At 42.0% G+C, this 27,972-nt stretch overlaps 2 protein-coding genes across 5 annotated transcripts in view; one reads left to right on the forward strand and one right to left on the reverse strand.

Moving 5' to 3' along the window:
• The window catches only part of MYH15 (myosin heavy chain 15), a 47,842-nt gene that overhangs the window by 18,254 nt on the left and 1,616 nt on the right, over nucleotides 1–27,972 (forward strand). Inside the window, exons 17-42 of the mRNA XM_048293744.1 lie at nucleotides 418–597; nucleotides 1,881–2,013; nucleotides 3,820–3,887; nucleotides 5,286–5,373; nucleotides 5,603–5,720; nucleotides 5,960–6,083; nucleotides 6,766–6,902; nucleotides 7,279–7,534; nucleotides 7,993–8,235; nucleotides 8,840–9,016; nucleotides 9,525–9,670; nucleotides 10,275–10,365; nucleotides 11,325–11,714; nucleotides 12,685–12,811; nucleotides 13,928–14,046; nucleotides 14,514–14,710; nucleotides 15,414–15,763; nucleotides 16,318–16,442; nucleotides 19,190–19,305; nucleotides 21,264–21,456; nucleotides 22,130–22,333; nucleotides 23,335–23,460; nucleotides 24,836–25,006; nucleotides 25,502–25,606; nucleotides 26,868–26,963; nucleotides 27,481–27,618. Coding sequence (XP_048149701.1) covers nucleotides 418–597; nucleotides 1,881–2,013; nucleotides 3,820–3,887; nucleotides 5,286–5,373; nucleotides 5,603–5,720; nucleotides 5,960–6,083; nucleotides 6,766–6,902; nucleotides 7,279–7,534; nucleotides 7,993–8,235; nucleotides 8,840–9,016; nucleotides 9,525–9,670; nucleotides 10,275–10,365; nucleotides 11,325–11,714; nucleotides 12,685–12,811; nucleotides 13,928–14,046; nucleotides 14,514–14,710; nucleotides 15,414–15,763; nucleotides 16,318–16,442; nucleotides 19,190–19,305; nucleotides 21,264–21,456; nucleotides 22,130–22,333; nucleotides 23,335–23,460; nucleotides 24,836–25,006; nucleotides 25,502–25,606; nucleotides 26,868–26,963; nucleotides 27,481–27,618 — 4,218 coding nt within the window. The remainder of the gene's footprint in view (nucleotides 1–417; nucleotides 598–1,880; nucleotides 2,014–3,819; nucleotides 3,888–5,285; nucleotides 5,374–5,602; nucleotides 5,721–5,959; nucleotides 6,084–6,765; nucleotides 6,903–7,278; nucleotides 7,535–7,992; nucleotides 8,236–8,839; nucleotides 9,017–9,524; nucleotides 9,671–10,274; nucleotides 10,366–11,324; nucleotides 11,715–12,684; nucleotides 12,812–13,927; nucleotides 14,047–14,513; nucleotides 14,711–15,413; nucleotides 15,764–16,317; nucleotides 16,443–19,189; nucleotides 19,306–21,263; nucleotides 21,457–22,129; nucleotides 22,334–23,334; nucleotides 23,461–24,835; nucleotides 25,007–25,501; nucleotides 25,607–26,867; nucleotides 26,964–27,480; nucleotides 27,619–27,972) is intronic.
• HHLA2 (HERV-H LTR-associating 2) overlaps nucleotides 2,411–27,972 on the reverse strand; it is a 41,670-nt gene continuing 16,108 nt past the window's right edge. The window contains exons 10-12 of one of the 4 annotated variants that reach the window (XR_007201496.1): nucleotides 5,481–5,814; nucleotides 5,024–5,083; nucleotides 2,411–3,272 (exon numbers count right to left, since the gene is read on the reverse strand). The gene's annotated coding sequence lies outside the window, so the exon portion shown is untranslated. Of the gene's footprint in view, nucleotides 5,815–27,972 lie in introns of all 4 variants that reach the window. The other 3 variants (XR_007201494.1, XR_007201495.1, XR_007201493.1) reach the window with 3 other exon arrangements.

The following is a 27,972-nucleotide window of genomic DNA, read 5'->3' on the forward strand; positions in this document are numbered from 1 at the left end:
GGAACAGCAGTAGAAAGGCTGATTATTAAATTGTCTTCTATTTGATCATTTTCTCGTCCAAGGGCAGGATATCTGTGCATGATCCTAATCCCTCAAGACCAATCTGCCCAGTGCTCCGAGGTTCATTCATCTCTTCCCGAGATATGAATGAAAAAAGGCTAGTTGGTCCAGCTGCCCTTTCTGGAAGCCATCATAAAGCCTCCTAAGGCAGAAGTGACATACTGAATAGTCAAAGGTGACATTCTGAATCATCAAAGGGGTGGTTTCTATTTTAACAGAATAGACAAAGACTTCCTTCTCAGGTTGAGAAGAAATTTCGCAGGCTTCAAATTCCATCAGATAAAACTTACAGGCTGCCTAGCCACTGGAAGCAGGTAGCCTAAACATTTCCCAACAAAGATGCTCTTAAATCCACAGCCACTGGGAATCCTGTCTATCCTTGAAGAGGAGTGCATGTTCCCGAAAGCTACAGATATGACATTCAAATCCAAACTCTACGACAACCATCTTGGCAAGTCACCCAACTTACAGAAGCCCAGGCCTGATAAGAAAAGGAAATATGAAGCTCACTTTGAACTCCTTCATTATGCTGGTGCAGTAAGTTCCTCTGCTGGCTGGTAGACTTTGTATCAGAGGTCTTCCAAGTGTGGTTTGGCTGTGGCACACAATAAGGGAGGGTGGGAAGGATGAAGAGGGGAAGAAAGGAACAGTGAGGAGTAAAAGCAAATATCTACTCTCTCTGCACAAGTGTTGCAGCAGCATAAGATGTCACCAGACTCCAGGACATCTGCTCCTTAGATATACAAATAGAATGAAAAAAAATCAGGAGGGCTAATAGTACTTTTGCTGGAAATATGCCTTACTTTGCCTTTATCATTTTTCCTAGAACCAGATGAAGACTAGTAATTAAACAGCAGCAGCATAATTAAACTATTTTTCATCTAGATTTCCTGGAAAAATGAACTAATTTCTGAGTAACTCAAGGGATGGTTAAAAAAAAAGACATCACTCTTTACTGATTTTAGGACCGATATGTCAAATTAGCAAAAGGATTAGCTCTGATGTGGTGGTTGAGTTTACGGGTTCAGTGGTGATGAGGTGAATGAGAACATAATCCAGTACTGTGATACCTGCACCAAAACTTGCCCAGTTTTGAAGTTCTGTTTTCAGGCCAGATAGGCAGAAAGAATTGGAGAGGGTCACAGGAATTTTTTAATCAAACTATGATTGATAAGAAGCCTCAGCATAGCAGAGCAGGAATTTACCTGATGCTGTTAATTTCAAATTATAATTGAGCATTAAGCTAATTTTGTATTTATTAAAAAAAATAATGCTGATCTTGGTACTTATCTGTAGATTTTAATGTATTCAGCAAAGAAAATTAGAATTTCTGTTCCCTTGTGGTACTGATAATGGAACATATTTTCCCACTAAACAGAGCTGTGGCAAAGTCCTGGAGTTAGTTTATAATCATTAAGATTCTGTTAGAAAACCCCAATTATTCCAGAGTAGAATGCTATTTTGAAGTTAAATTATTACTTGTGTGATTTATACTTCAGCACTTTTTAATAGGGTTCCTGGGACACCAATGCCATGTGGCATCTCCACAGATAACCACATGGAGTCCATGAGAAGATGTAGGGACCAGATAGTTTGGAAGGGGTATGTGGCATTCACAAGCTAATTATTAGGAAGAGAGGTTTGGGAATTAGGAAGCAGAGAACTGGAGGGGAAATGATGAAAACCAGGGCAGCTGGTACTGCTCTGAGCACAGCTCTTCTCAAAAAGTCATTGGCTTCCAGCCAAATCACAAAGAACTCCTGGCTGCTCTGAAGGGGAGCACTTGCAACCTCTGGCTTGTTTTCAATGCCTTGCTGTAGGTTCCCTACAACATCATTGGGTGGCTTGAGAAGAACAAGGACCCGCTTAATGAAACTGTAGTAGGCATTTTCCAGAAATCATCCAACAAACTCCTGGCAAGCTTGTTTGAAAGCTACGTTGGCGCTGACAGCGGTAAGCAGAACCAGCTCACATGGGCTTTCTTTGGGTTTTGGGATGTGTGCTTGGGAATGAATTTCAGAAACTAAGCAATTCTCTCACCTGCAATTACCTCAGTGCTAGATGAGGCAGTGACTAATTATTTAGATGTGTACAGCATCTGTAGGAGTTTGCCAGTTACAGGAAGGAGACCATTAACTCAGCTAGTTGGAATGTATAGTACCTCTGAGCAACTGTGGCAAGGAAATATGTGTTGTGACCCATCCAGTGGGAGTTTGAGCATGCAAGTGTTTAGATATGCAGCCAAATGTTGCACAAAAGATTGTGTACATAAATGCCAACAAGAAAGAACAGCTCTTGTTCCTCATGCTAGTACTCCTTGCTAGCCCCCCTGAAATAAATAAATACCAAGTTTAAGAGAGAGTTTTGGAATATTTTATTGGATTAGTAGCAAGTACACACTGATGGTTCTGGAACACCATTCCACACTGGCCACAGTAGAAGGCTTTGCCAATATGTCTCCCTTTTTGCTTGCTGCTGTTTTTTATTTGACAGTGCACATTGTACTAATGTACAATCTAATAATGTGTATCTGAGGACATATTTAATCTCTATCGTTTACACAGAACTCTTTTATTCATGAGAAGACAAGTAACAAACATCCAGAAAATTGATCTTAAATAAATAACTGGTATTCATTACAAAGATGTAGCTCTTATGTCCTGAAGTTGCAATCACTTACAGCATGTTTATTAGAGCCTCATTTCAAGAGATGCTCTTGTCATGAATCACATGACACTTTCCTAGGAAGCAAGCAGGCTGAAGAGTTCGCAATGGGAATGAGATGGAGCTGAATGTAAATAACAAACATCCTGCCACTAGCAAATCCTTTCAAGTTACTAACTGCCTATTTGCCTGTGGATATTCCTGTCTGTCAGAATACTACCTTGCTTTTCTTTGGTGTCAGGAGAAAGGAACAGCCTGTCCAGATTAGCCTTTTCCAGTCTCAGCAGTGTCACCTTCTGAAGGGGGAAAGGCTGTGGATAATTGCATCAAGCACATTGCAGTCTTCACTTCTCCTCTTATGTTGACTCTTGTTGGCAGGTGTGACAGACAGAATGACAGACCTCCTGGGTATGATCTAGCCCACTGCTTAGAAAGCTGCAGTAATTGCTGTACATTTTTGGGTCGTGTCTGGAACTTGCAAAGCTTTGTAAAGGTCTTGTCAGAAACTAGCATTCCTTGGAAGGATCTGAGTGATTTTGACTCCAAAGCTTTAAGCAAAATTCAGGAGGTGCAAAGTTACTATATCTAAAATTACAAATATTTATTTCCTTCTATTCTAGACAAATCTTACTTGCACAAGTTCAGAGTCTGCATAGCAGAGAATCAGTTTCTATACAGTACAATGTGCAGTATAAGTTTTCTGTAAGCATTCTTTTTCTTTAAGTTTTCTTTTTCTACATCATCTCACCCTATGGGGCTTTTAACAAACTACAAATTACTTTTGTTAAAAGTTATTTTTCTGCCTTATTCATATTTATGAGCTTTTCTGCATAACAAGCGGTGCAGGATAGATCTGAAATGCAAATGCAATCCAGAAAGCTTACAGTGGTCTTTGACAAAATTCCTTACTATGGACAGAGAGCTGCAAATGTGTGATATATCACACATGATGTACAGAATGTCTTGTGTAAAAATTGAGCAATCAGAGTCTTTTAGTCAAAGAGAGCAGCACTATCAAAATGGTCTATTTTCCACACTCTGCCTGCACCCCTTACTGAGATACAGATTGGCTTATGCTTCTTTTTTCCCCCCTAGGTGACCAGGGTGGAGAAAAGAAACGCAAGAAAGGTGCTTCTTTCCAAACAGTGTCCTCACTGCACAAGGTTTGTTACCTCTCCGCACCTGGCAGTTTAAGACAATGCGTTGAAGAAGAATGTTAAGGATTGTAATGGAGAAGAAGGAATTTAAATCCAGCATTGAAATTTGACTCATAGATGGGGTTATTTACCTTGGCTAAAGAAATACACTGCTATTAAAACTGCATGTCAGGGCCTGCTCCATTTCATTATCTTGGAGCAGTTGGGAGATTGTTCTTTTTACTGTGTTTGAGAAAGTATCAGAGAATGGTGCCAACAACATTTAACACTTATTTTGTGGCTTACAGCTTCATGTTTGTCTTTGGAACAGGAACTGATTACAAGTAATTTGCTAGTCCCTCTCTGATTACTGCTTGTAATTGGATCCTAGGGTTAGAGCAGTCATGGAAAACAAAAGCTGTTGAATTAAGTGCCATAAAGCCTCTTGTTTCCTCAGTTATTCCCTTCTACTGGGACTGGTATGTACTCCTGGTGGAAGCTGTCACTAGGATCATGCCTGAGGAAAAATGGGGCTATTTACCATTTTTTACCATTACTACCGTTTCTATGGGTAACATTGAGGAAGATGTAATGTATGTAAACCTCAGGTTGGGAAGAATGTAGTTACCCACTAGTTATGTCACTTTATCTTGTTTGGAGATACTCCCCATGAAGGGAAATCACAGGAAATGCAGACCTGCGTCTTACCAGCTGAAGAGGCATACAGGTGGCTGAAGGAGCACTCAGACAATAATCAATAAGCCACAGACAGAAGCCAAATTTCCATCACACAAGCAGCTTTAGTAGCCAGCTCAGGTTGTTTGTTGTCCTGACTGGTGTGTGAGAAAATTGCAGTTTGCTGAGTTGTGCTGATGACGTTGCATTCCACCTCCCACCGTCTCCATTTCCTACTTACTAGACAAAACACTCACCAGAGCTTGGTGATCCCTGAATGGTTGGCTTCTTCTGACCTAGCTTTCTGTCTGTCTGGGACATGTGTGATTAAGACTAATAATGGGAAAATGTTTGGCCGGGAGACAAAAACCCAGCCTTTATGAGGAACACGTGGGAAAGGTGAGCTCTCCCTGCTGAGTGGGGAAGTGACTAGGCAAAGATGCTGTTGGCTTTACAGAAATGCTTCACAGGATGATACTGAATCTTACCTGCTGTTCATCTTGGGTTTTGAATTTCTGGGGTCGTAAGTAAAACACGTATCTTCTTTGCTAAAACAGATGTGGAATACTATGATAATATGAAATCATACTTTGGTTTATTTTAACACATTTCTCTCTAATAATTTTGGTAAGCTTACAATTTTTAGAAAGATGAGCTTCTTAAATTTAATAAACAACAAACCAAAGAAATAGTGATTTGAATTCCACTAAACTGCTAAAGCTAATTATGTTTTTCATGTGTCTGTTCTAGGAAAATTTAAATAAGCTGATGACTAACCTAAGATCTACAGCCCCTCACTTTGTACGATGCATTATCCCCAATGAATCAAAAACTCCAGGTATGAAAAAGACAATAGTCTTAAAATTTTAGAATATTTAACTCTGTCATTCTATTACGTACTTTTGAGTCACCAGATTGTACTTAAATACTGTCTGTGCTTTCTACCTTATCCAGTCCTGTTGCTCTTTCAGGAGATGACTTCTCACATTTTCCAACTTCCTTTGGGAAATGAAGATGAAGCCCTGTGGAGAAACTCCATTTAATTTAGCCTTGTTTTCCCCCTGCAGGCGAAATGGATGCATTCCTTGTCTTGCATCAGCTCCGCTGTAATGGTGTCCTGGAAGGCATCCGCATTTGCCGGAAGGGTTTCCCAAACAGGGTGCTTTATGCTGACTTCAAACAAAGGTAATGCCGAGCTATGATCTCTCCTGTTCCATTCAGGTTTATCTTCCTTTCAGTTTGGCAGACATGGAAGGCAGAATTCTTCTCTTCCTTGTGTCTGTGTAGATACAAAGCAGGAGATTACCCTGGGTGTTTGGTTTGGGTCTTTTTGTTGTTTTTTTTTTTAATTTTGGGGGAAGAGGGAAAGAAAACAAAGCAGAATCTAGGCCAGTTTTACACATTGCTCATCTGTTATTAAACAGGTACCGCATCCTGAATCCAGGAGCAATCCCAGAGGATAAGTTTGTGGATAGCAGAAAAGCTGCTGAAAAACTGATGGCATCTTTAGAAGTTGACCATAGCCAATATCGTTTTGGACACACCAAGGTAACCAGAAGAGACCATCATTGCTTATGTAAATAGAAAAGTAATAGATCTGGTATTTAATTTGCAGAATAGAACACTGCAATTTATGGTGGTGGTGTTTAATGGAGATTTAATAATACAAGGAACCAGCAAAATAGCAGCGAAGTGATAGTAGGTTTTAAGCTGTGTTAGAGGAAATTTAACTCTCTGGCTCAAGTTTCCACAAAGCTTTTATTAGAGCAACTCTACAAGCAGACACAGCAGCAGCTGATGCTCCATGCCCCCCAGTAAAACAATAGCTTATTTAGTATAATATAGGTACATTCAAACATAGATGGACCACAGGATCAGCTGCAGCTTTTGAAATGAGGCCACGTGCAATTCTCACATGATCCCATTAGCAGGGATTTCTGGGAGTCAGGAGTTGTGGTTCAGCTGACCTACTTGGAACCCTGCCACAGCTGAAAGATATTGTGGCAATACAATAGTTTGGCCTATTCAAAACTGGGGAGATAAAACCCAGTTTGAAAACAACTCTGGAACTGTACAGTGAAGTCCCGGATGCAAGTAGTATTTGGCCCTCTATACTCTTCTAGTTTATAATGAGTCAATAAGAATACCATTGTGAACTACTTCAGCAAGGTCATTGTAACTCTGATATAAATCCTTCATTGTGGTGAACTGACATCTGTGCATGTTCCAGGTGTTCTTCAAGGCTGGTCTCTTGGGCCATCTAGAAGAAATGAGGGATGAACGACTTGCAAAAATCCTAACGATGATCCAGGCAAGAGCACGTGGCAGATTGATGCGGATTGAGTTTCAGAAGATAGTGGAGCGCAGGTATGAAGGCACCCCCTTAAATCTTAGCAGATAATAGTAATTACCATTTAATTATAAGTTGAATAGAGCCATTAATTACAGTTCCTAAGGCTATAGATAACCCTAAATTAAAAGCTTTAAGTGGATGTGTGATAAAAATAATAGCAACTGTATATTAGTTGCCTGCAGCTCTGGTAAAAATGAGATTCGGAAATTTTTTGTGTCTCCAAAAATAAAGAGATCTGGAGGAAGTTTCTTGTATCTCTTGGAAATTACTACAGGTTCCTAATATTGCTCAGAACAAACCTATGAAACTGACTGAGAATGAAAATGAAACCCTCACTTTTTCAGTTCAGGCTAAGATTTAGGGAATTTTGTTTGTTTTCTCTTAAACCAGGGATGCCCTTCTTGTAATTCAGTGGAACATCCGTGCTTTTATGGCTGTCAAGAACTGGCCTTGGATGAAGCTTTTCTTTAAGATCAAGCCTCTCCTGAAGTCTGCAGAAACTGAAAAGGAGATGGCTACTATGAAGGAAGAATTCTTGAAACTGAAGGAGGCCCTGGAAAAATCTGAAGCCCGGAGAAAGGAACTTGAGGAAAAGCAAGTCTCTTTAGTTCAGGAAAAAAATGATTTGCTTCTCCAGCTCCAAGCTGTGAGTAGATACATAGATTTATATACTTATGAGACATTCTTTGATACTCAAAGGTTTACAGACCAGAGTGTTAGTGGAATTTAATAAAAATAAGCTGTTGATCTTGTCAGAGTCTTGCCAAAATTCAGAGTGCATAGAAGTTCTCATGTTTTAGCATATAACCAGGTGGGCTAACAATGCAAATCTTAACGGGTTCTGTTCAAGGCAATGTCTATGGCAGTAACACAGGCAAGTAATCTCATATGTGACTAGTCATGTTCACCACTATCTCATCCTGCTCTGTTAATTACTTGTCTTCTGAAATCAAGAGTAGGAAATTTTCCTTATGCTGCTGTGTACGTTGGATCAGGCTCCCTGACCACTTAAAGGATAGGGGACAAGTGAGGGAGAAAAAAGGTCAACTAAGGGAGAAAAAAGGCCAGGCAGTCATTGCTGTCCTCTTCCTTGTGCCACACCAGGAGCAAGACACTCTGGCAGATGCCGAGGAACGATGTGACTTGTTGATTAAATCCAAGATTCAGCTGGAAGCCAAAGTCAAAGAACTGACAGAGAGGGTTGAGGATGAGGAAGAGATGAATTCTGAGCTGACTTCTAAGAAGAGAAAATTGGAAGATGAGTGCTCTGAGCTCAAGAAGGATATTGATGATCTTGAAATAACACTTGCAAAAGTAGAGAAAGAGAAGCATGCTACTGAAAACAAGGTACATTCAAAATTTCACCTTCACATATTCAAAAGAGGCTGGGCATGGATTATCTTTACGACAAGTGCTACAGGTCTTCTGATGGTTTTACATTGTTTGTTACACAGGCCACACTGAAGGGTCAGTAATTTGACCTTATGAGGTAAAAATTGTTAACTCTGAGCCTAAATTTCCCTTTTTTTGAAGTGAGTCCTACTGCACTTCAGCTGAAGAATTATACCTATTTGTGGAATTTTTAAGTAAACAATTTTCTGCTGTAACCATTAATTCCTCCACCTCTCCTCCTTAAAGTCTGTAAATGTAAAAAGCTCATCTCCTGCTTCTCCCAAGGAGAATCAGAGGCTGGAGTCCATGACAATGGGAGTGACTCTGAAAAGAATTCAGTATGTTTGAAATCATGTACTATACCCACACCAAAAACTGGCAGACATTAACTCCCTTGATGGGAATTTCACTCAAAAAGTCACGAGGTGCTGGGAGGGGATAAATCCCTTTCTTTCTCTTGTTTTTCTGATTACAAGTTCAGACCAGATAGTCATTTGAGCCTTGTTATGATAATCCCTTCCTTCAAAGTCTTACAAATACATCTTCCTTTCTCACACAGGTCAAAAATCTGACAGAAGAAATGGCAACACTTGATGAGAATATCAGCAAACTTACCAAGGAGAAAAAGTCCTTGCAGGAATCTCATCAGCAAGTTCTAGATGACCTACAAGCAGAAGAGGACAAGGTCAACACACTGAGCAAAGCTAAAGTGAAACTGGAACAGCAAGTGGATGATGTAAGTTGGCTCTGCCTTTATGTTTCACGAGGCTCATTTTACCACCACTTACAGTGCACCTTTCGTGAGACTGAAAGGTTGCAAAGCTTTGAAATGTGTTCCTGTCCTTTTAGAAATGTAGTCCTTGTGCTGTCTGTAAAAGGTATAATTACAGGAACACTACAAAAATTTATCTGTGTTCAGCCTTTCAAAGGATTGCAATAACAAGGGAAAATCCTCCCAACTTGCACTTGCAGTGTGAGTGGCATGAAGTCAAACAGAACTTTGCTGCCAAGAGAACTGTAATGCTTGCACAACTTAAAGCATGGACTAACGCTTTTGTTTTATTTCTTTAGCCCATTTGCCCACTGGCTGCTAGAAAACAAAAATGTAAACTAGGATGCTTGTCCTTAAGTGCTTTTGCTTCACAGCTCACTAGAACTCAGCACAGAACTAGGCACAACCTACATCTGACTGTTGTAAACCATCTGTGCTCAATATATTTGTTATGTTGGCTTTGCTCCTAAAGCTCGAGGGATCACTTGAACAAGAGAAGAAAGTGAGGATGGATCTAGAAAGGGCAAAACGCAAACTGGAAGGGGATTTGAAGCTGACCCAAGAGAGTGTCATGGACTTGGAGAATGATAAGCTGCAGATGGAAGAAAAGTTGAAAAAGTAAGAAGTTGATTCTGTTGTACCAAATAAAGCAGCACGGTTACAGTGTCGTTTAAGAGCCTTCAGGTGTGTCATCCTGCTCTGATGGTGGCTGAAAGAAAATGCCATTATGAAAATGTGGAGCCAAGGAGGGAGGGAAAATTACTCTTGTGTACACAATGCTGGAAACATTAGAATTCATTAAACTTTCCTACATTAAAAAAAAGTGACCCAGAAATTTTCTAATGTTTTTCATTGCTTAGAGGAGAAAGCTGGAAGCTTTCCGGAAGAAGGAACTCTATAAAGTTGCTCATCCTAACTAGCTATCATAGATTGTTGGGACACCTGACTCTGTTAAATATGTTTTTCCATTGAGTCTGAAAATAGCATTATTTTTGTATGAGACAAAGAACCAGAAATATAACTGCACAAATGCATGCAGAGGCTTGACTTGGAAACTGCTGCTCAGAGGAAAACGTGTTTTCATGCAAATTGCAATACATGAGAATTGTTTTCATTTTTAGATACATTAGAAGTTTTATTGAACAACTCTTTAAAAACTGCAAAATCTTAACTTGAAGCTTTAAGGCAAATTGTCACAGTAGGATTTTCCTTTCTGTGCCAGGAAAGAATTTGAAATGAGCCAACTGAATTCCAAGATAGAAGATGAACAAGCTATAGTGATGCAGCTGCAGAAGAAGATCAAGGAGCTTCAGGTCAGCTTGCTTTTTTATCGTGTATTTTAGGATGAGTTTCTCTTTGTGCCTCACCGAAAGACCTTGCAGAAACTTTTTATGGCTAGGTGCAGCTCCTCTTTGAGACACAAAGTGGTACATCTCCATAGCTTCCCAGACAGATTCCTTTTTCCCTCAGGATGCTCGCTCTATAGTGTTTCCTCCCAGTAGCAGGACATATGACCACAGAATGGTAGTGGTTTCAGGCAAGGCAGAAAGGCTCTGGTGTTTTGTTTTAAGCAAATAATATTGTTCCAAACCATGGAGGTGAGGGTAGTTGCTGGAGAGGAGATCAGCAGTGATAAGCATGGATTTGAAATTTAGAGAAAAGGTTAAATCACGCAGGAAAGTTTCAACAGAAATTAAAAGGCCAACGAAATTCAGCACAGTCCAAACAAAATGTCTGGACCCAAAAATAACAGCTCCACTTTTTTTTGTTAATAAAGAATATTTGTATAACTTGGATGTAAAGTGCAGATTGGTGAAAATAATCTTTTAATAAAAAAGACTGCTCCAAATAAATATTCGTTATCCATGCAGTTCTACATACTGCTGTATTGAAACCCTGTCTTAACACTCCTAGAGAGAAATTACTTCAGTCACTGAGCTCTTAAAATGAGATTTTGTTGCTGTCACTCCTGTTAGCATGTACTTCAGGTGAATGTCAAACACATGAACATAAGGTCAGTGCACTGGACCTATATGTCTTGAACTAGAACTTGCAGAGCAATCTACTGCAAGCAAGATGTGACTCATCATCATTACTGTAGCTCAGGATCTGATTTACTGGCACAAATGAGCAAGTCCTTTAACTGCTGATCTTCTGCCAGCAAGGTAAAATGTGGGCTGGTAGAGGGTTTAACAGTTTTCAAGATGCCTCATGGTCCTCTGATGGGAACCATTGTAAAACTGACCCAAAAGTGTTCATGTCTCTCTGGCAGGCTCGTATAGAAGAACTAGAAGAGGAGTTGGAAGCAGAAAGAGCTGCTCGAGCCAAGGTGGAAAAGCAGAGATCAGATTTGGCCCGAGAGCTAGAGGAATTGAGTGAGCGTCTTGAGGAGGCTGGGGGAGCCACAGCTGCCCAGCTGGAGATGAACAAGAAGCGTGAGGCGGAGTTCCTGAAGCTGCGGCGCGACCTGGAGGAGGCCACACTGCACTACGAGGCCACAGCTGCCACGCTGAGAAAGAAGCACGCAGACAGTGTGGCTGAGATGGGGGAGCAGCTGGACAACTTGCAGAGGGTCAAGCAGAAGCTGGAGAAGGAGAAAAGCGAGCTGAAGATGGAAGTGGATGATCTGTCGTCCAACATGGAGCAGATGGTCAAGGGAAAAGTAAGGGTCCTGAGGCTTCCCAAAGCCCCCAAAAGTCATGTGTCTGCTAAGGCTGGTCTGAAGGTTTCCCAGGACTCCTGGTATGGCTGAAGTGTTTTAGAAGTTGGTATCTTGCACCTTGTCTCCCTTACCCAGCTGGCGGTACAACCCTTCTCCCCTGGAGATGGGACAGCGATTAAGATGGCCCGTCTGAAACACACAGTGCATCCTCAGTCACAGGCATATTGTTTATCCATGTATCTCAGGGCACAAAAACATGTCACGTAAACTAGGCTCCTCCAGGCTGGTGACAACTGGAGTGATGCCATCCAGGGCAGGGTATCTCTCACCCTAAGCAGAGTCCTTTCAGATGCTGCCCTTGGTTCGCAGTTTTGATCCATGTTAGCACGGAGTGCAAAGCAAAGGCTTGCATGATCACACTGTGTATTTTCACTTCCTACAGCTGAATTGTGGATTTTGTTTCCTGAGTAGATAATCTCGGTAGCTTTCAGAGCACTCTAAATAGATTTCTTTCAGTGCAAGTGAGGAAAAGAAATGTCAGTATTCTCATAGTTAGAAAGCTGTCATCAAACCCAATTTATGGTAAATGGCAATTAAAGCAGAATCAGTAGAGCAATTTTCATTGGAGGTGATTTTCCCATCTAGCAATTATGAGGCAGCTATGCCTGAACTTCATAGGCATGTGACTGCTGCTGAAGTTCTTGAAGAGTCTTTTTACACTGGTGCTTACATGCAGAACACAATTCAAGGAAAAAAACCAGGAAAGGTGGTCTAATGGGGCGTCCCATGGCCTGAGATCATAGACACGGGGCTGCTCTTCCCTGCTCTACTGCTGTGATGTTTGTGTCTTTGCTATCCGCCATTCCTCTGAAAGACAAACACACAGAAAAAAGGATACGTTTTGAAGGCTACAGCTTCCAAATGTCTGCCTGGCGGCTACAACTTTGTCTTTTCTCCCAATTCCCATTAGGCCAATGCAGAGAAGCTTTGTCGCACTTATGAAGACCATCTGAATGAGACAAAAACAAAACTGGAGGAAATGACTCGCCTCATGAATGACCTCACTACTCAGAAGACAAAACTCCAGAGTGAGAATGGTATGTGCATGTTCAGCCCAGATAGACTGTTTCCCAGGAATTTATCAGGGGCACCTCTACAGCAGTGAGATGTGTTCTGCAATGGCATCTGCTGTGAAGGTGGCAGGGTTGGGATTGCTGAATGGAGCAGTAGCTTTGTGTCTTTTGACATTTCTATCTTCAGCATTCTTATGACCTTGGTGGGGAAACCTTGCCTTGGACTGGCTTTTGAAACAAACCTATACCCACATTTATCAGCATACAGTGATACTGTCTCATGAGCCAAAATGGATATGCCAGCTCAGAACGCAGGATGTGCCAGGCTGCCTAGGTACCTATTGTTTCAGGAACAAGGATATGTGCATCTAGAAATGCTAGAGGGAAAAAGGAGCCGGGCCTGTGTGAATCCCATCTTCCTCAGCCTGACCTTGGGCATTGCACTCTAAAAGATGTTCACATCTAACCAAAAATACCACATATCCTCTAACTTCTTACCACCTTTCTGGGCAGAACAGTATTATTTAATTTCTACATCCTCATCAGTTATCACAGTTCTGTGTATTTTCAAAGACATTTTTCATTTCCTGTGTGTTGTAATGTCTGTGTGTCCCATAAGACTGTGCTTTTCACCCCCCAGCAACACATATCCTGTGCCCAATGAAGTTTTCCTTATGTATTCATCCTGTATGCTGGTCGTTGTGAGGTTCTCAGGGTGCTTTGCAGCCCTCTGAAAAGAAGTTTGTGGAAAAGCAATATAAAATAAGGAAAAAAAGTAAAACCAGCTACAACTGCCCATGAAAGTAAGCATCAGTCTAGTCTGATCCACAAACTTAATAAGTAAAATTAATGAATCAAGCTATTGGCAGTACTGAAAAAACCCAACAAACCAAATAAAAAAACTCAAGCCACAAAACCCACCCAAAAAAGGAAAACCAAAAAGAAAATCTAAGAAAATGATGTGTCCGATGGTTACAGTCTTGGAAGAAGCTTCACAACAGGTCAACCACAATCACTGTGAGTTCTTTTCCTCAGCAGAATTGGACAAGTGGGACTATGATTTTTGACTATGACTTTGTCATTTTATCATCTTGCTCTTTTTTTTTTTTTTTTTTGCTTATTTGTCAAATCTTATGGCAGGTGAGTTTACTAGACAACTCGAAGAGAAGGAGTCACTGATAAGTCAGCTGTCCCGGGGAAAAACATCCTTTACACAACAGATTGAAGAACTTAAGAGACAGCTAGAAGAGGAAACCAAGGTAATGCTTTAACTGTGTTCCATTCCTTGAAACAGAGTGGCAGAAAATGTTCATGTTCAGTTGTAGCCTGGATAAAAGCTGAAATGAGATGTAGGAATGACAAGGATTCCTACTAATTGTTCCTGCCCCTGGCTGAGGCAAGTTACTAGAGAAGAGTTTGGGAAAATCATCAGCATACATAAATGCTAAATAAAACTTACTCAGTAGGATAGCCAAAATCTCAGATCTTACATCTTAAAAGTTTGGGTGTTTCTCCAAAGTTGTTAAATTATCCTCAGTCTTGATAACTTCCTCCTCATGTCACCAGTTAGGGATGACTTCAAACACTTCTTGCCTCACTTAACCTGGACTGTCAAAGCCAGAGGCAAAAAGGAAAAAAAAGCTTAAGCCTCCATTTGAATTTCTAGGGGCTGTTTGTTTTGGTTTTGCTGTAACCTTGCAATGTTGTGACCTTCCTATTCCTGCAGTCCAAAAATGCGTTGGCTCATGCCCTGCAAGCAGCCAGGCATGACTGTGATCTCTTGCGGGAGCAGTATGAGGAGGAGCAGGAAGCCAAGGCAGAGCTGCAGAGGGCTCTCTCCAAGGGAAATGCAGAAGTGGCACAGTGGAGAACCAAGTATGAGACTGATGCCATTCAGAGAACTGAGGAGCTGGAAGATGCCAAGTGAGTTAAGTGGGCTTCAGCATACTCTTGACTGGCAGGACTGTGCTCCCAGGGTCTTGTTGTGTGCTAGGGAAATAGGGCAGCCGGGTTGGCAAGGTCTCTGAATATCTCCAACTTCAGCCTTTGCACATCTCTGATTTGCAGGATCTTACCCCACTTTCAGCATATTTTCTTCATCTAGTATCTCCACGATTCTCTTTCTAGGCCATCCTTTATTTCCAGCACCTCTTCTTGCCAGGACTCCCTGATTTCCCAATCTAAATAGTCTAGGAACAAAAGCCTATGACCAGCCTCCTAACAGGAGGTTGTCTCATATCTCTTAATTGGAGGAAAATGACACTGTCATTTAGAGCAGGTCTTATAAAATATTTACAACCAGCCCATACTAGTTACAGTGAGTAAGTAGCTAGCTGGTGCCTGAGAGTTCAAAAGTTCAATTTCAAATATTCACAGACATGCATAAAATGATCTGCCACATACCAGTATTCATAATTTAATCTGTTTTTTTCCATCATAGTCCCTTCTCTCTAGAGGCTCAATTTCCCTCTCCAGTCCTCTTTCCCTTGCCTCATCCTCACCCTCACCCCCTCCCTGTTTTCCCTTTCAGAGCTGATTTATTGAGTCATTGCTTAGGTGTCAGTTTTTCCGGATAACACGGCAGCAGTGACACTTGGTCATTTTACTGTGTCTTCCCACCTGGTAGGAAAAAGCTCGCTGCCCGCTTGCAAGAAGCTGAGGAAGCAATTGAAGCGGCCAATGCCAAGTGCTCGTCTCTGGAAAAGACAAAGCACAGGCTGCAGAATGAGCTGGAGGACATGATGATTGACCTGGAGAAGGCCAACTCAGCAGCTGCCTCACTGGACAAGAAGCAGCGTGGGTTTGACAAGATCATCAATGACTGGAAGCAGAAGTACGAGGAGTCACAGGCTGAGCTGGAGGCTTCCCAGAAGGAGGCCCGTGGCCTCAGCACTGAGCTCTTCAAGCTGAAGAATGCCTATGAGGAGACACTGGACCACCTGGAGACTTTGAAAAGGGAAAACAAGAACCTCCAAGGTAGGCTTCATTCAGGTCCTGCAGCCAGTGCAAGAGCCACATCAGCAGATGGCTGGAGGGATGCAGGTGCCCTGCAGCAGCTGTGGGGAAAGGTGTTTATCTCATCCTGAGATGAGCTTTCTGATGTCATTTGAGACACTGATGCTGCCCATCAATGTTTTGAACAAAGAGATTGGTGTGGCCAGAGCAGAGAAGGCCTGCCTTTTCCCCCCTGTCAATGAAACACTGGCAGAGGAGTCTCAGGGGAGGAACAAGAAAGATGACAGAGGTGCAGTGGATGAAGCCAAAACAGCAGAGCACAGTGTTCCTAGCCTGCAGATCACAGATAAAAACTAAATCACTATAGCCACTTCAAAAATCACTCACAAGAAAAGATGTGCCTTCAAGTTGTTCAGGTGAAAATTCTTGCTGGAAGTGGAAGTAAGGCAGGGCTCTTGTACAGAAAAGCCCTTGAGGTAGCAGGTTTAGGCATGGGTCCTCTAATCACACTCCATGAATTGCAGGATGCTCCAAACACTCTGTTTGCTAAATCCATCCATCCTTTTTTGTTTCAGAGGAGATTTCTGATCTGACCAATCAGATTAGTGAAGGAAACAAGAGCCTCCATGAAATTGAAAAAATCAAGAAGCAGGTTGAGCAAGAGAAGTCGGAAGTTCAGCTGGCTCTGGAAGAAGCAGAGGTAAGAAAAGAAAGCTCAAGGGAAAAGGAAGAGAGTATCTTTATGAGGATTTTCCATCCTGTTCATCTTCTTAGGAAAACAGCCAGTGTGTTGATTTTTATCATGTGCAGCCTCTCTGCACCCAGCTCCCCCAGCCTTGCTAGCCAGTGTCTCCAAGAGTGACTAGTGGCTTTTGGAGATGTCAGCCCTGTGATCATTAGTGGAGGCCTTTTGCAAGGAGGTGCCTTGTAGCTTTTGGGTTTTTGTTAGAATCATGGAATCATCAAGGTTGGAAGAGACCTCTAAGATCATCCAGTCCAGCCATCCACCCCGCACTACCCCTGTAACCCCTAAACCACTAAACCACATTGCCCAGCACCAGATCCAGTTGTTTCTTGGATACCTCAAGGTATGGGGACTGCACCACCTCCCTGGACAGTCTATTCCAATGCCTGAACAGTCAATTTTAACTTTTTAAAAAATATCTAATCTGCATCTCCCCTGTCTCAGCTTTATGCCATTTCCTCTGGTTGTCTCACTGTAGGCAGAGGAGACTGACCCCCACCTCACTACAACCTCCTTCTAGGGAGCTGTTGAGAGTGATGCAGTGCCCTCTGAGTCTTCTCTTCTTGTGACTAAACAAACCCAACTCCCTCAGCTGTTCCTCATAAGACACATTTTCTATACCATTCACTAGCCTTGCTGCCATTCTCTGGTTGGTTGGTTTGGTGTTTGGGGTTTTTTTTTCACTTTCAGGAAGCTCAGAAATCTTCTGTCCACTGCCTCAAAATTCAGTCCTTGCTCACTTTGATGTAGAATATTTCAGTCTTTCAGAAAATAGAAATGCTGAAAATTATGGTCTTACAGTCTTTTATCAGATATTTCTACTGTCTAGTTTCCAACAGCAAATTCACCATTTCCTACTTATGAGAATAAGAAAACAAACCTCCTGATGACTTTCTCTTTTATAAGGTCTCAGATATTGAGTTGTTTACTGCAGCCTGCTTTAAATAAGTGCAGTAGTCTCAGAAGACAAATGAAAACAGTCTGGTAGGAATTTGGTAAAGGCATTTGGCCTCACCCCATTTCTCCAGTGCCAAGTATGCACATACCCAAGAGGTTTGCCTCATCCCAGTTTCCAGAAACAAACCAATACAGAACAATCCAACTGGAAATCCTTGTTATTCACTTAAAGGGCTCAGCAGATGAATTTTCTTGGAAGTGAGGTACATTACAAGGCTAAGAAAGGGTGTACATGGTGCTGGCAGAAGCATCACAGCACATAGAAAGGGATTTTTAGCCAAGGCTGCATTTCTTTTGAATTGCATCTAAATACTATCTGCTAAACCAGTGATCATCCAGTGACAGGAATCTGCTAGTAAGTTTAATGCTGTGCAACTTCTTTTGTCTGTTATAGGATGCTTTATACACTGCAGGGATTTCACAGCCAGACAAACAGGTGTCATGATCAGAGCAGAGGAAAGAGCATGTCTTCCTTCCACAGCTCTGAGATGTGGAGAATGATTATGTACTCTGTCAAAAAACTTCCCTTGCTAGGAAGAATACATCAGTTCTTGAGGGATCTAAGCAGCTTGGTTTACTTTCCTGGACTGTGTGGAATGGCTTTCTAAAACTCAGTGGTATTAGGAACTAACAAAAGTAAAGTGATGATGTATCTTACTTTAAATGTAAAAGAAATGGGTTAATGCAGATTTTCTCCCTTTCTTGTGATTTTGGGCCTCTGGCAGTCACTGCTGATGACAAAGAACTTCCACGTGCTGTTCCCATTATTATGTTGTGGCTTCTTGTCATGATATGTGTATTTGACTGACCTGCTGCATGTTGGCTGGAGATCAGTAGGGATTTTGTACAGCTTTGTTTTCACAACCCTCCTTCTGTTTCCTCATTCTCTCAAGGGAAGCATAGCTAAGCTTGTGCAGTTCCACCGTTTAGAGAGCACTTCCAAAAATTTGATGTTCCGTTCTGTGCTTTCATTCCTGTTCAATGAGAGCAGCAAGAAGACAGAACTACACTGAGCCTGGCTTATGCAAGACCTGAAAGTCAGAGGCCTTGTTATTTCTTTATAGGCTATTGTCTTCTTAGTCCTTCACTTCGATATAGGAGAGAAATGTGTGAGTACAGACAGGAACAAGTCACCCTTGTTTCACAGACTTGTCTTCATGTTAATTTGTAAGAATGGACAGAGAAATTTTGCATTTTTTCATATAGAGCTGATGTCTATTATTTCTTTCCTTGAAGTCATTTTGCATAATAAGATTATGTAATTGGGAGGTTTCCAGCAGTTTGTGATTTGGAGAGATTTTTGTGAGCAGGGGGGATGGATGTGTGGATCCCTTCACTCCCCCAACAACAAACTTGTTTTAGCTTATCCCTGTCCCTTACAAGCCTGTGAATTTCTGGAGGGTGTCTGTACAGAGGTGTGGAGCAGGGAACATCTGTTGATGTCAAAACTGTGCAGGGAAGGCTGAAGGTGTTGGTGTGCTGTTTGGGTGTTTTTTGTGAGCTGTGAACTGTTTGACAATTTGTCCTCTGAGGAGCTTGCTGCTCAGTTTTCCAGCTGTCAGGTTGCATTAGAAGGCAAATAAATGCGCTGTTTTGCCATGTAAGCTACTCATGCCCTTGCCTACAGAGAGAGACTGAAGGAGGAGACAGGAAGAGTGAAGGGATCATGTTTGTGCTGCTGTTTGTGATTTGGAAAAAAAAAAATCAATTCCTGGTTTGCAAGCTCTTGGTGTTTTCTATTTCAGGGAGCTTTGGAGCATGAAGAAAGTAAGACCCTTCGTTTTCAGCTTGAACTTTCTCAGGTTAAAGCAGAGTTTGAAAGAAAACTGACAGAAAAGGAGGAAGAAATGGAAAATATAAGGTACTGTGCAGGAAGCAGCGTGTTTCTTATGGGAAAAGCCTGAAAAGACTGGACCTATTCTCAAGATCCAAGCCAATTAGATGCACCACAGGTAGTTATGCCAGCATAGGCAGACACTGTCTGTACCAGAAACCAAGACAGTTCTGACTGTTTGCCAAAGGGTAGCCCTACCACATTTCCCTTGCTCAGTTCAAATATTCCTGTCAGATCAGTCTCTGATGGTGTACAGTTAAACCCATCATGCATAACAAACTGCAGCTGTAACAAAACTGGCTGGCATAATCAATTCACAGCAGACCAGGGGCCACCAACTCTATATGTTGACAGTATGGAGGCAGCTAGGTCTAGAGAGCTGCCATCTCCTAATCCTGTGTGGGATGGCTGCCTCCCAAGGGGATCCCAGGCAAAGTCCGCAGTACTTGCCTCAGTGGTGCTCAAACTTAGGTTATCTGAAGGCATTTAGTTAATTTATGCAATTCCAGCTACACTGAGTGTGAGAGGATGTGAGGAGCTTGCTGTTATGTGTACACCACTTGGGTAAGCAGAGAGAATTGCAGATGTGCAGAAAGTGTGAATGGAACAGGAGAGGAACTCGCATGCAAGAGGGATAAATAGGAAACCATGGAAAGCAATTAGGTGAGAGGAGGATGATGTCTTTTGTCTCTCCCTTCCCAGACAGCAGAAATGCAAGTCTGAAGAGTTATACCCTTAACAGTATGTGCTAGCCTATGTGTCTGTGCAGTTACTCAGAAAACTTTGAATTAGTTGGTGTTATAACGTTATTAGTTCAAGAATCATGTCACTGTTTATTGATGGGCTAAAGAGTAGGAAAGTGGAAGGCCAAGGCCCACTCTGACCAGCATACCTACAGGGTTTGATACGTTAATTGTTTCAAAACCAAGAATATTTTGGCCTTTCACCTTCTGATGTCCTGCAGATGTCTGGATTAGAGAGATCTCAAGCCAAGCTGTGCTAATTAGTGCTTTCTGCTTCTGCTTGATTATGAGTGTTCAGTTGACATTCTATGTTGTTTTCTAGGAGTCTAGGGCATAGTTCAGCATCTTGTTGAAGCAATAAGGCCCTGAAGTTTTTTCTTGTTGACTTGATGATTTCCTGGAACTCCTACACTTTCAGGAAAATTTGGCCAGCAATGGAATAAATCTTTCCATGTGTGTCATATTCTGTGCTTAGAGTTACCTTCTGGTTGTAAGAGAGCAAAACTTTTGTGGTAGGACTTCTCTGTTACAGAATCAAGAAAATTAAGCTGTTTGTATCTGTTTTGTCTTTAAACTGACATTAAGCTGCCTTTCCCAGGGGGACCAGGCTGTCAACAGGGTGGGTTTAATCTCTTCTAAATGTAGATGTCTGTAACACAGATTTCTATTAATGAATCATTCCCCTTATAATTAGCACAAGAAAAGTTTTTTCAACATGTAAAGACACAATAAACTGTAGCTTTTACATGCCATTTACTATAAAGAGCACCTAGAGTAATTAGCTTAGAACGTAGCAGCCTACCTTCAGTTTGATTAATCCCCTCCACTAATGCCTTCAGCAAAAGGCTGAGATGTAAAACATCCCAGGAAATTATTCAGTCAATATCTTAGTAAGTGACTGTTAGGCTGGAAGTGCTTCTTGTTAGGTTCAAATCTGTACTTGCTTGTGTTTACAAGAGCTCTGAGAGCACTCTTTGCTCCAGTACTGCCAGAGGAAACACAGAAGAAGGATGCTAGAAGTGCTTACAGATCAGGAGTTAGCTGAGGGTGCGAAGCACGCCAGCCAGTTAGACAGCAGTCAGGCACTGGAAACTATGTATGCTGTGTATGTGTGCTACCTATGTCAGTCTGAAATACACTATTTCTGGAAGGGAGACACCTTCAGAAAGTAAAGTACTGCTGCAAGTAATTCTGTGTCCCTGCACAGAGAGGAAAATCACTCATCCTTCATGTCCTTTTCAGGAGAAACCAGCAACGTGCCATAGATTCACTGCAGTCCACCCTGGATTCTGAAGCCCGCAGCAGAAACGAGGCCATCCGGCTCAAGAAGAAGATGGAAGGGGACCTCAATGAGATGGAAATCCAGCTCAGCCACGCTAACAGGCACGCTGCAGAAGCAACCAAGTCAGCACGCGTCTTGCAGACACAAATAAAGGTACTGGTGGCCCCCCAAGCACCCAGGGGTACCCATGGGCCAGGTTTCATTATCACAGGTTTCATCACCACAGCCAGCAGTGGTGATGAAAATTAGGAGGGAAGCTACTGCTAACAGTGTAAAGGGAAAGCCTTGGTGATCACGTCTGTCATAAGAGAATATTGAAATGTGGATTTCTTCTCAGACTTGCATACAAGCTGGATGAGTTCCAGTCATAAAACCCTTGCTGGCTGCAGCCTCTTGCAGGGGCAGAAAGCTACAGCATGAGGAACTGTAAACCTGTGATTTTCTTGTGAGCTTGCAAGGCTTTTAAAAGAAGTAGAGAGCAATTCGGTTGTCTGGAGTATAGGGAGTGTGTTTATATTCAGCTTTGTTGTTTGCATCAACATTTGTAATAACTTCAAAAAAAAAAAAAGTGTTTCTTGCCAAGGCAGCTCTTCTGTTGTCTCCTCTCCCAGAACCGCCAGCTCTGAGAGATTTGAGCACACAGATTTTTTTCCTCCGTTGCACCACATACCACAAAAGCTATTCAGCTTACAGCTTGGAAATAAAATACAAATATAATAAATAAAGCACTGAAATTCTTGAGGTTGGTCCCAGGTAGCCGCTGCAATCTGGGTTTCTCTGATATAAGCACAGAGGCTTGAAATGGAGTCATATTGCTTTGTTTTAGGAGCTTCAGGTGCAGCTGGATGACTCAGGACATGTGAATGAAGATCTGAAGGAGCAGCTGGCAGTCTCTGACAGGAGGAACAATCTTCTCCAGTCGGAGCTGGATGAGCTGAGGGCTTTGCTGGACCAGACTGAACGGGCAAGGAAGCTGGCAGAGCACGAACTGCTGGAAGCCACTGAGCGTGTGAACCTGCTTCACACTCAGGTTGGCTTTTTCTGTGCCCTCTCCCTCACTGGTTAAACTGAGCCTTCTCTGTTGGGCACTGACACTGTTTGTCCATGGCTATCACAAGTCAGACACACCCTGCCATCCCTCGAAAGGGAAAATGGGGGAGAGGAGTTAAGTCACTCTGTAGATGTCCCACCTGACTCACTTCAAGTTAGCTGGAATTCATGATTCATCCAACTGCTTTCAACAGCTTCCAGAAAAAACACTGGTGGAAAATAAAAAGAGTAAATTTTATTTTTTCATTCTTCCCTGCTGTAAAACCAGTTTCCTGCTTTAGTTAAGCCATGCCCTGGACAGAGAACAATACAAGCACTGCTTTTGTGCAGGGCACTGATGTTACTCAACAGTGAGAACCACAGGGCTGGGCTCTCAACAATAGGGAGATGACACAGGGGAGGAAACCACAGGAAACCACCTGCAGCAAAGTGCTCTCTGTACCTGCACATGTCCACTGAGATCAGCCTTTGGGCGTTGTCCAGGTGGACACTGCCATTTCTAGGGTGTCATTTGACTTGACAGCATTTTTATCACAAACCCAAAGCTTCTCTTCACCAAATAATAATCACAGAGAAATTAAAATGTGCTACAGACTGGTGATGTTTTGCAGTGTTTTCTCCAGCCCATTGGTGATATTGTTTTAATCACCTCACTGGCTGATTAAGGATCATTCATATACCAAAATGAACAGCCTTATTCATTCTTCTATTTCAGCCTATTTCTCATTATTTTATCTGAATCAAAATATGAATATTTACAGCTCTGAGAGTATTTTTAATACTTCTTCGGTCTGAAGTTACCTATGCTAGTCAAGCCAGCCCTTACCACATACCTAGGTCTCCGTTCCCAAATATTGCTCTGAGTAATCCAGAAGTTGCAAAAATCAGGAAGTCTTGGTGTGCTATGGTATTTAGAGGAGCTGTTTCTAATCATCGCTTTTCTTCCTTTTCACTGTTCATTTGGGGAAAACTTAATAAAAGAACACAAGCCTGATCAATCAAAAGAAGAAGCTGGAGGGTGACATTTCCCAGATGCAGAATGAAGTGGAAGAATCACTCCAGGAGTGCCGGAATGCAGAAGAAAAAGCCAAGAAAGCAATCACAGATGTAAGTAGGCTGGTTCTTTGCTCACTTCTTTTTGTACCACACTGTCTAAGGACACTCAAGAATGTATTTCCCAGGTCACCATTTCTGTGCTTGTTTTAGAGCTCATACATCCAAAATGGGAAAAAACTCCACAGCTATCTGGAGGTGACTGATGAAACTACAAAATAAAGCAGGCTAGAGGTAAAAAGAGGGCAGATTTTTTTTCTGATGTTTAGGGTTTGGGTTTGGTCATTTTTTTAGGGTTTTGTTTCCACAAGGATGCAGTTTCCAATGACCCTCAAAGTCTCAGATCATGTCACCTTTTTATCAAGTAAATCATTCACCCAAATAAACCAGTACAGACTGAACTAGTGCTAAATGGACTCCTGGTGTACATAGAATCCAGGTGACAAAATTACTGAATTGGAAAAACATGAGGCCTAAGATCCCAGAGAGGTGGAGTGTTTTCCTCTTCTAGGGAGGGCAGGTATTTGGGCAGGTGTGGTTTCATTTCACACAGACTTGGAGAAATCCACATCTTCATTGTTCAGTTGATGGTTCACATCACACCAACAAACAAAATGAAAGCTAAAACTGGAGATTTCTGTGTGTTATATGTCTGGAGTGCCAGACAAAGCTATTCCTGTACCCTGCCTCTTGGCTGACAGCCCTATTACTGCGTGCCAGAGAGAAGATGCTGATTCTCCTTGATGCAGCTTCACCCTGGATTACTATGAATGCTGTCTTTTGCTGACTGGTCAGTGATGGGTACCAAATCTGCAAATGGCTCTTGGTGGCAAGCACAAACATCAAAGCAGGAATGAGCTAATCTGGCATCCTTTTACCTGTCTTACAGAAAGAGCAGAGACTATGTAAGATGTTGATACTGAACTCTCTATCCCACCACAGACTACAGAATTTGCTCTGCTCTTACAGCCACTCAGGCAGCTCTCACCTGTGGCTGTGCAGGGGAATTTGTCTGCCAGTTCTCTTAAGCTACTACCTTGCAAGAGCTCCAAACACCAAGATTAGATTTTGAATAAATTCTGTGTAAAATGTCTGTAGTGAATGTTACAGGCTTACTTGTAGGCATTGTAAATGAGTACCCGAGTGGTATAGCACAGGTATAAAGAAAACAAGAAAAAGGCAGAGGTGGAACCTTAAATAAAAGCATTGGAACAGAGATGGGAAAGAAGATGGGAAAAAACTCCAAGGTTTTTCTGTTCTTCCATTTTCTCTGTCCAGGCAAGATATGCACACAGAAGGTATTCCATGGAGCTTTGGCTACAGTGAATGATCCAAATAACGGATAGTTCAGGACTAACCTTCCACTGTTTATTCTGGAACATAATCCAGTAGCATAAGGGATTTCCTGTAAAATGTGGTTGTTTTTCAGGCAGCAATGATGGCTGAGGAGCTCAAAAAGGAGCAAGATACTAGTGCTCATTTAGAGAGAATGAAGAAGAACATGGAGCAAACCATTAAAGACCTCCAGAAGCGACTGGATGAAGCAGAACAAATAGCTCTGAAAGGTGGCAAGAAACAGATCCAAAAACTGGAATCCAGGGTAAGTTTCTGATCCAACTTCAGACCACTGCCTTCTGCTTACAGAATTGGCACCAGATCGGTAGCCTAGTGCTGCCGATTCACAGGGGCCAAGAAGGGGTAATCTGGACACTTTGTTTCACAAAATGCAGGTGAGCAGTTCTTGGAAGCATGCTTCCCCTTCATTATCCAGCTACAATGAGCTGCTGACCAGCAGATGAGCAAAGCACCTTGATTAAAAAAAAAATTAAAAGCCCCAGCATCTAAAATCAGCAAAAGCCTCTCCCAATAATTGCTTCAGTTAAACTTTTTTGGCCTTTGCACATGGCCTGTGACTGATGGTGCAGCTGAAATATTTTTATGAAAAAGCAGAATGGAAAGGTGACATTTAGATCTCCTCCTGAAATTTGGCTCTATGGAGACACCTAGGAAGTCAGCGTTTCTTGAACTGTGAACCAAATTATCTGCTGCTTTACATATATGTGGCATAGTGGCAAGGGTTTTTCCTTTGTTGCAGGTTCGTGAGCTGGAGAATGAACTTGAGACTGAACTCCGTCGCAACTCAGATGCCCAGAAAGGAGCCCGCAAGTTTGAGAGACGCATAAAGGAGCTGACGTACCAGGTATGCAGTAACCACCAGGTCACTGGCAAGAAACGTCGTAAATTGCCTCAGTGTTACAGTGAAGGATGGCCTTACTTAAGAGATTCCTGATTGCAGGAAGCTTTGGGCACAGGAGGAACATCTCCTTAGGGCTTCCATCACAGAATGCTTTGGGTTGGAAGGGACCTTGGAGATCATCACATTCCAACTCCCTGCCATGTGCAGGGACACCTTCCACTAGACCAGGTTGCTCAGAGCCCCATCCAACCTGGCCTTGAACAATTCCAGGGATGGGCCAGCCACAGCTTCTCTGGGAAACCTGTGCCAGTGATCATCATCCTCTTGCCTGATTTGTTGTAACTAATGTCAGAAAGCCTCTGTTGCTGGGATCTGGACTGTTTTAGCACAGTATTAATATGGAACAGGCTTCAGTGACTATTCACAATGCAAGAGAAGAAAGAGCCCAGCTCCCTCTCAGCTGTGCTGCTATTGCTAAAAGGAGCCAGAAGGACTCAGGTGACTCGAATGCCCTGCTCAGTGTAGGGTTGCTGAGTTCCAGGGCTCCGTTACCTATTACTGAGCAGCAGGATCTAGTCTTGAGCCTCCTGCAGGTTTGCTAACAGCTGCTCTTGCTGCTTGCCTTTCAAAAAGCAGCACAGAGCACTTACCCTTTTGCTTTGAACAGCATTAAGAAGATAAACCCATCCATCTGCCTTAGGAGACTATTTAGTCTCCTACCTGTTGTTTTACTTTGACTTTTGTATGCAGAAGCTGAAGGTTGTTTTCTTCAAATATAGTGAGCAGGCGGAATTAGCTGCTCCCTCTGCTTATGGAGCGTGACAGCTTAAACCGGGCTCCTTTTACCAGAAATGCTTTCAAATCAAACTTCAAATTATGCAAATTACATAGTTCTAGGCTCACCCGTATCTGCTTCAATATATAATGACACGCTTTATAATGACAAGCGTGCTCCTCACCCCTGAGCAAGGAACTCTGTCTGTATCTGCACACCTCTGAAAGTATGTGCCGATTTCTATAAAGAAATATGTTTATACTTACACATATATGCATAGGAAGGGTACTCTTTCAGTCTTCACCCTCCACACTTACACACATCTTCAATGATGATGTAGAAATTCTTCTCATGTGTACACAGGATATGGCTAGTTGTGCTTTGAGCTTTAAGTTTCTAAAATACGTATGGCATCCATGATTATTGTATTGTGGAAGACGATTTAAGCCTTTTTACTCTATCAACCCAATTAATGGTGTTTTGATACAGTCAGAAGAAGATAAGAAGAATCTCGCCAGGATGCAGGATCTGATTGACAAGCTACAATTAAAAGTGAAGAGCTACAAGCACCAAGCAGAGGAAGCTGTAAGTAACTATTTGGGCCTTTTTACCTTTGACAGATACATTGTTCTAAACCCACAATGTTTTATCCATAGAAATTTTTAGTACAAATACACATTTTGTGTCCATTAGTATTTCTTTTTATATCTACATAAGCCCTGTATATAAAACTGCATTTGTATTATATATAAAGTAAAACATTTAGGATATGTGTTGATTATATTTAAGAAAAGGTATTCCATTTTATCCTGACTGCAGTATAATTTTCAAGAGAAGGGGAGGAAGGGAAAGAACAGGAAGGACTTTTTTCCACCTAGCCCCTCGGAAGGCACCTTGAGAGCCTCTCAGTACACTTAACATGGAAAATGCCACTAGGAGTATCAATTCTGTAAAACAACAACAATCTCAGTTCTGCAGGAGGCAAGTGGTGCCCATACAGCTGTTACCTAGTCATGCTGAGCACTTTCCAGCCCACTTCAAATTAAAAGCTTTGTTTCATGTGGACAGGAGGAAATCAGCTGCACTCTTTTTTTCTCACCAGGAAGCTCAAGCCAATCTGTACCTCTCAAAGTACAGAAAACAGCAACACGATCTGGATGATGCTGAAGAAAGGGCTGAAATAGCTGAATCTCAAGTTAATAAGCTGAGGAGCAAGTCAAGAGATATTGGCATGAAAAAGGTATGGTCATACTGTATGGGGTAGATGTGAGTGTTTAACACACAATAGTGGATGCTCTCTATCTGTTACATCTCTGAAAGTAGTGTAGACTAGGATAAATTCTTGGGTTTCTGTATTTTTTAGTTTCACTCTGCCCTTTATTTTAATAATAAGGTAACTCTTCAGGACAGCAATCTGGCACTTAGACAAAATATATTCTCTGTACTCTTGATGTCATTTAACCTCTGTTCTCAGCAGCAGAAGCAGAACTGGTGATTCGGTAGATTTGTTTCGGGGATTGGGGTTTCTTTTTGCAGGGGATATTAAAAAACTCCACCTTTTTGTCTCTCTGATGATGTAGATTTCTGTGTATAT

The sequence above is a fragment of the Corvus hawaiiensis genome, chromosome 2 (assembly GCF_020740725.1).
Source record: "Corvus hawaiiensis isolate bCorHaw1 chromosome 2, bCorHaw1.pri.cur, whole genome shotgun sequence".
Classification (NCBI taxonomy): domain Eukaryota; kingdom Metazoa; phylum Chordata; class Aves; order Passeriformes; family Corvidae; genus Corvus; species Corvus hawaiiensis.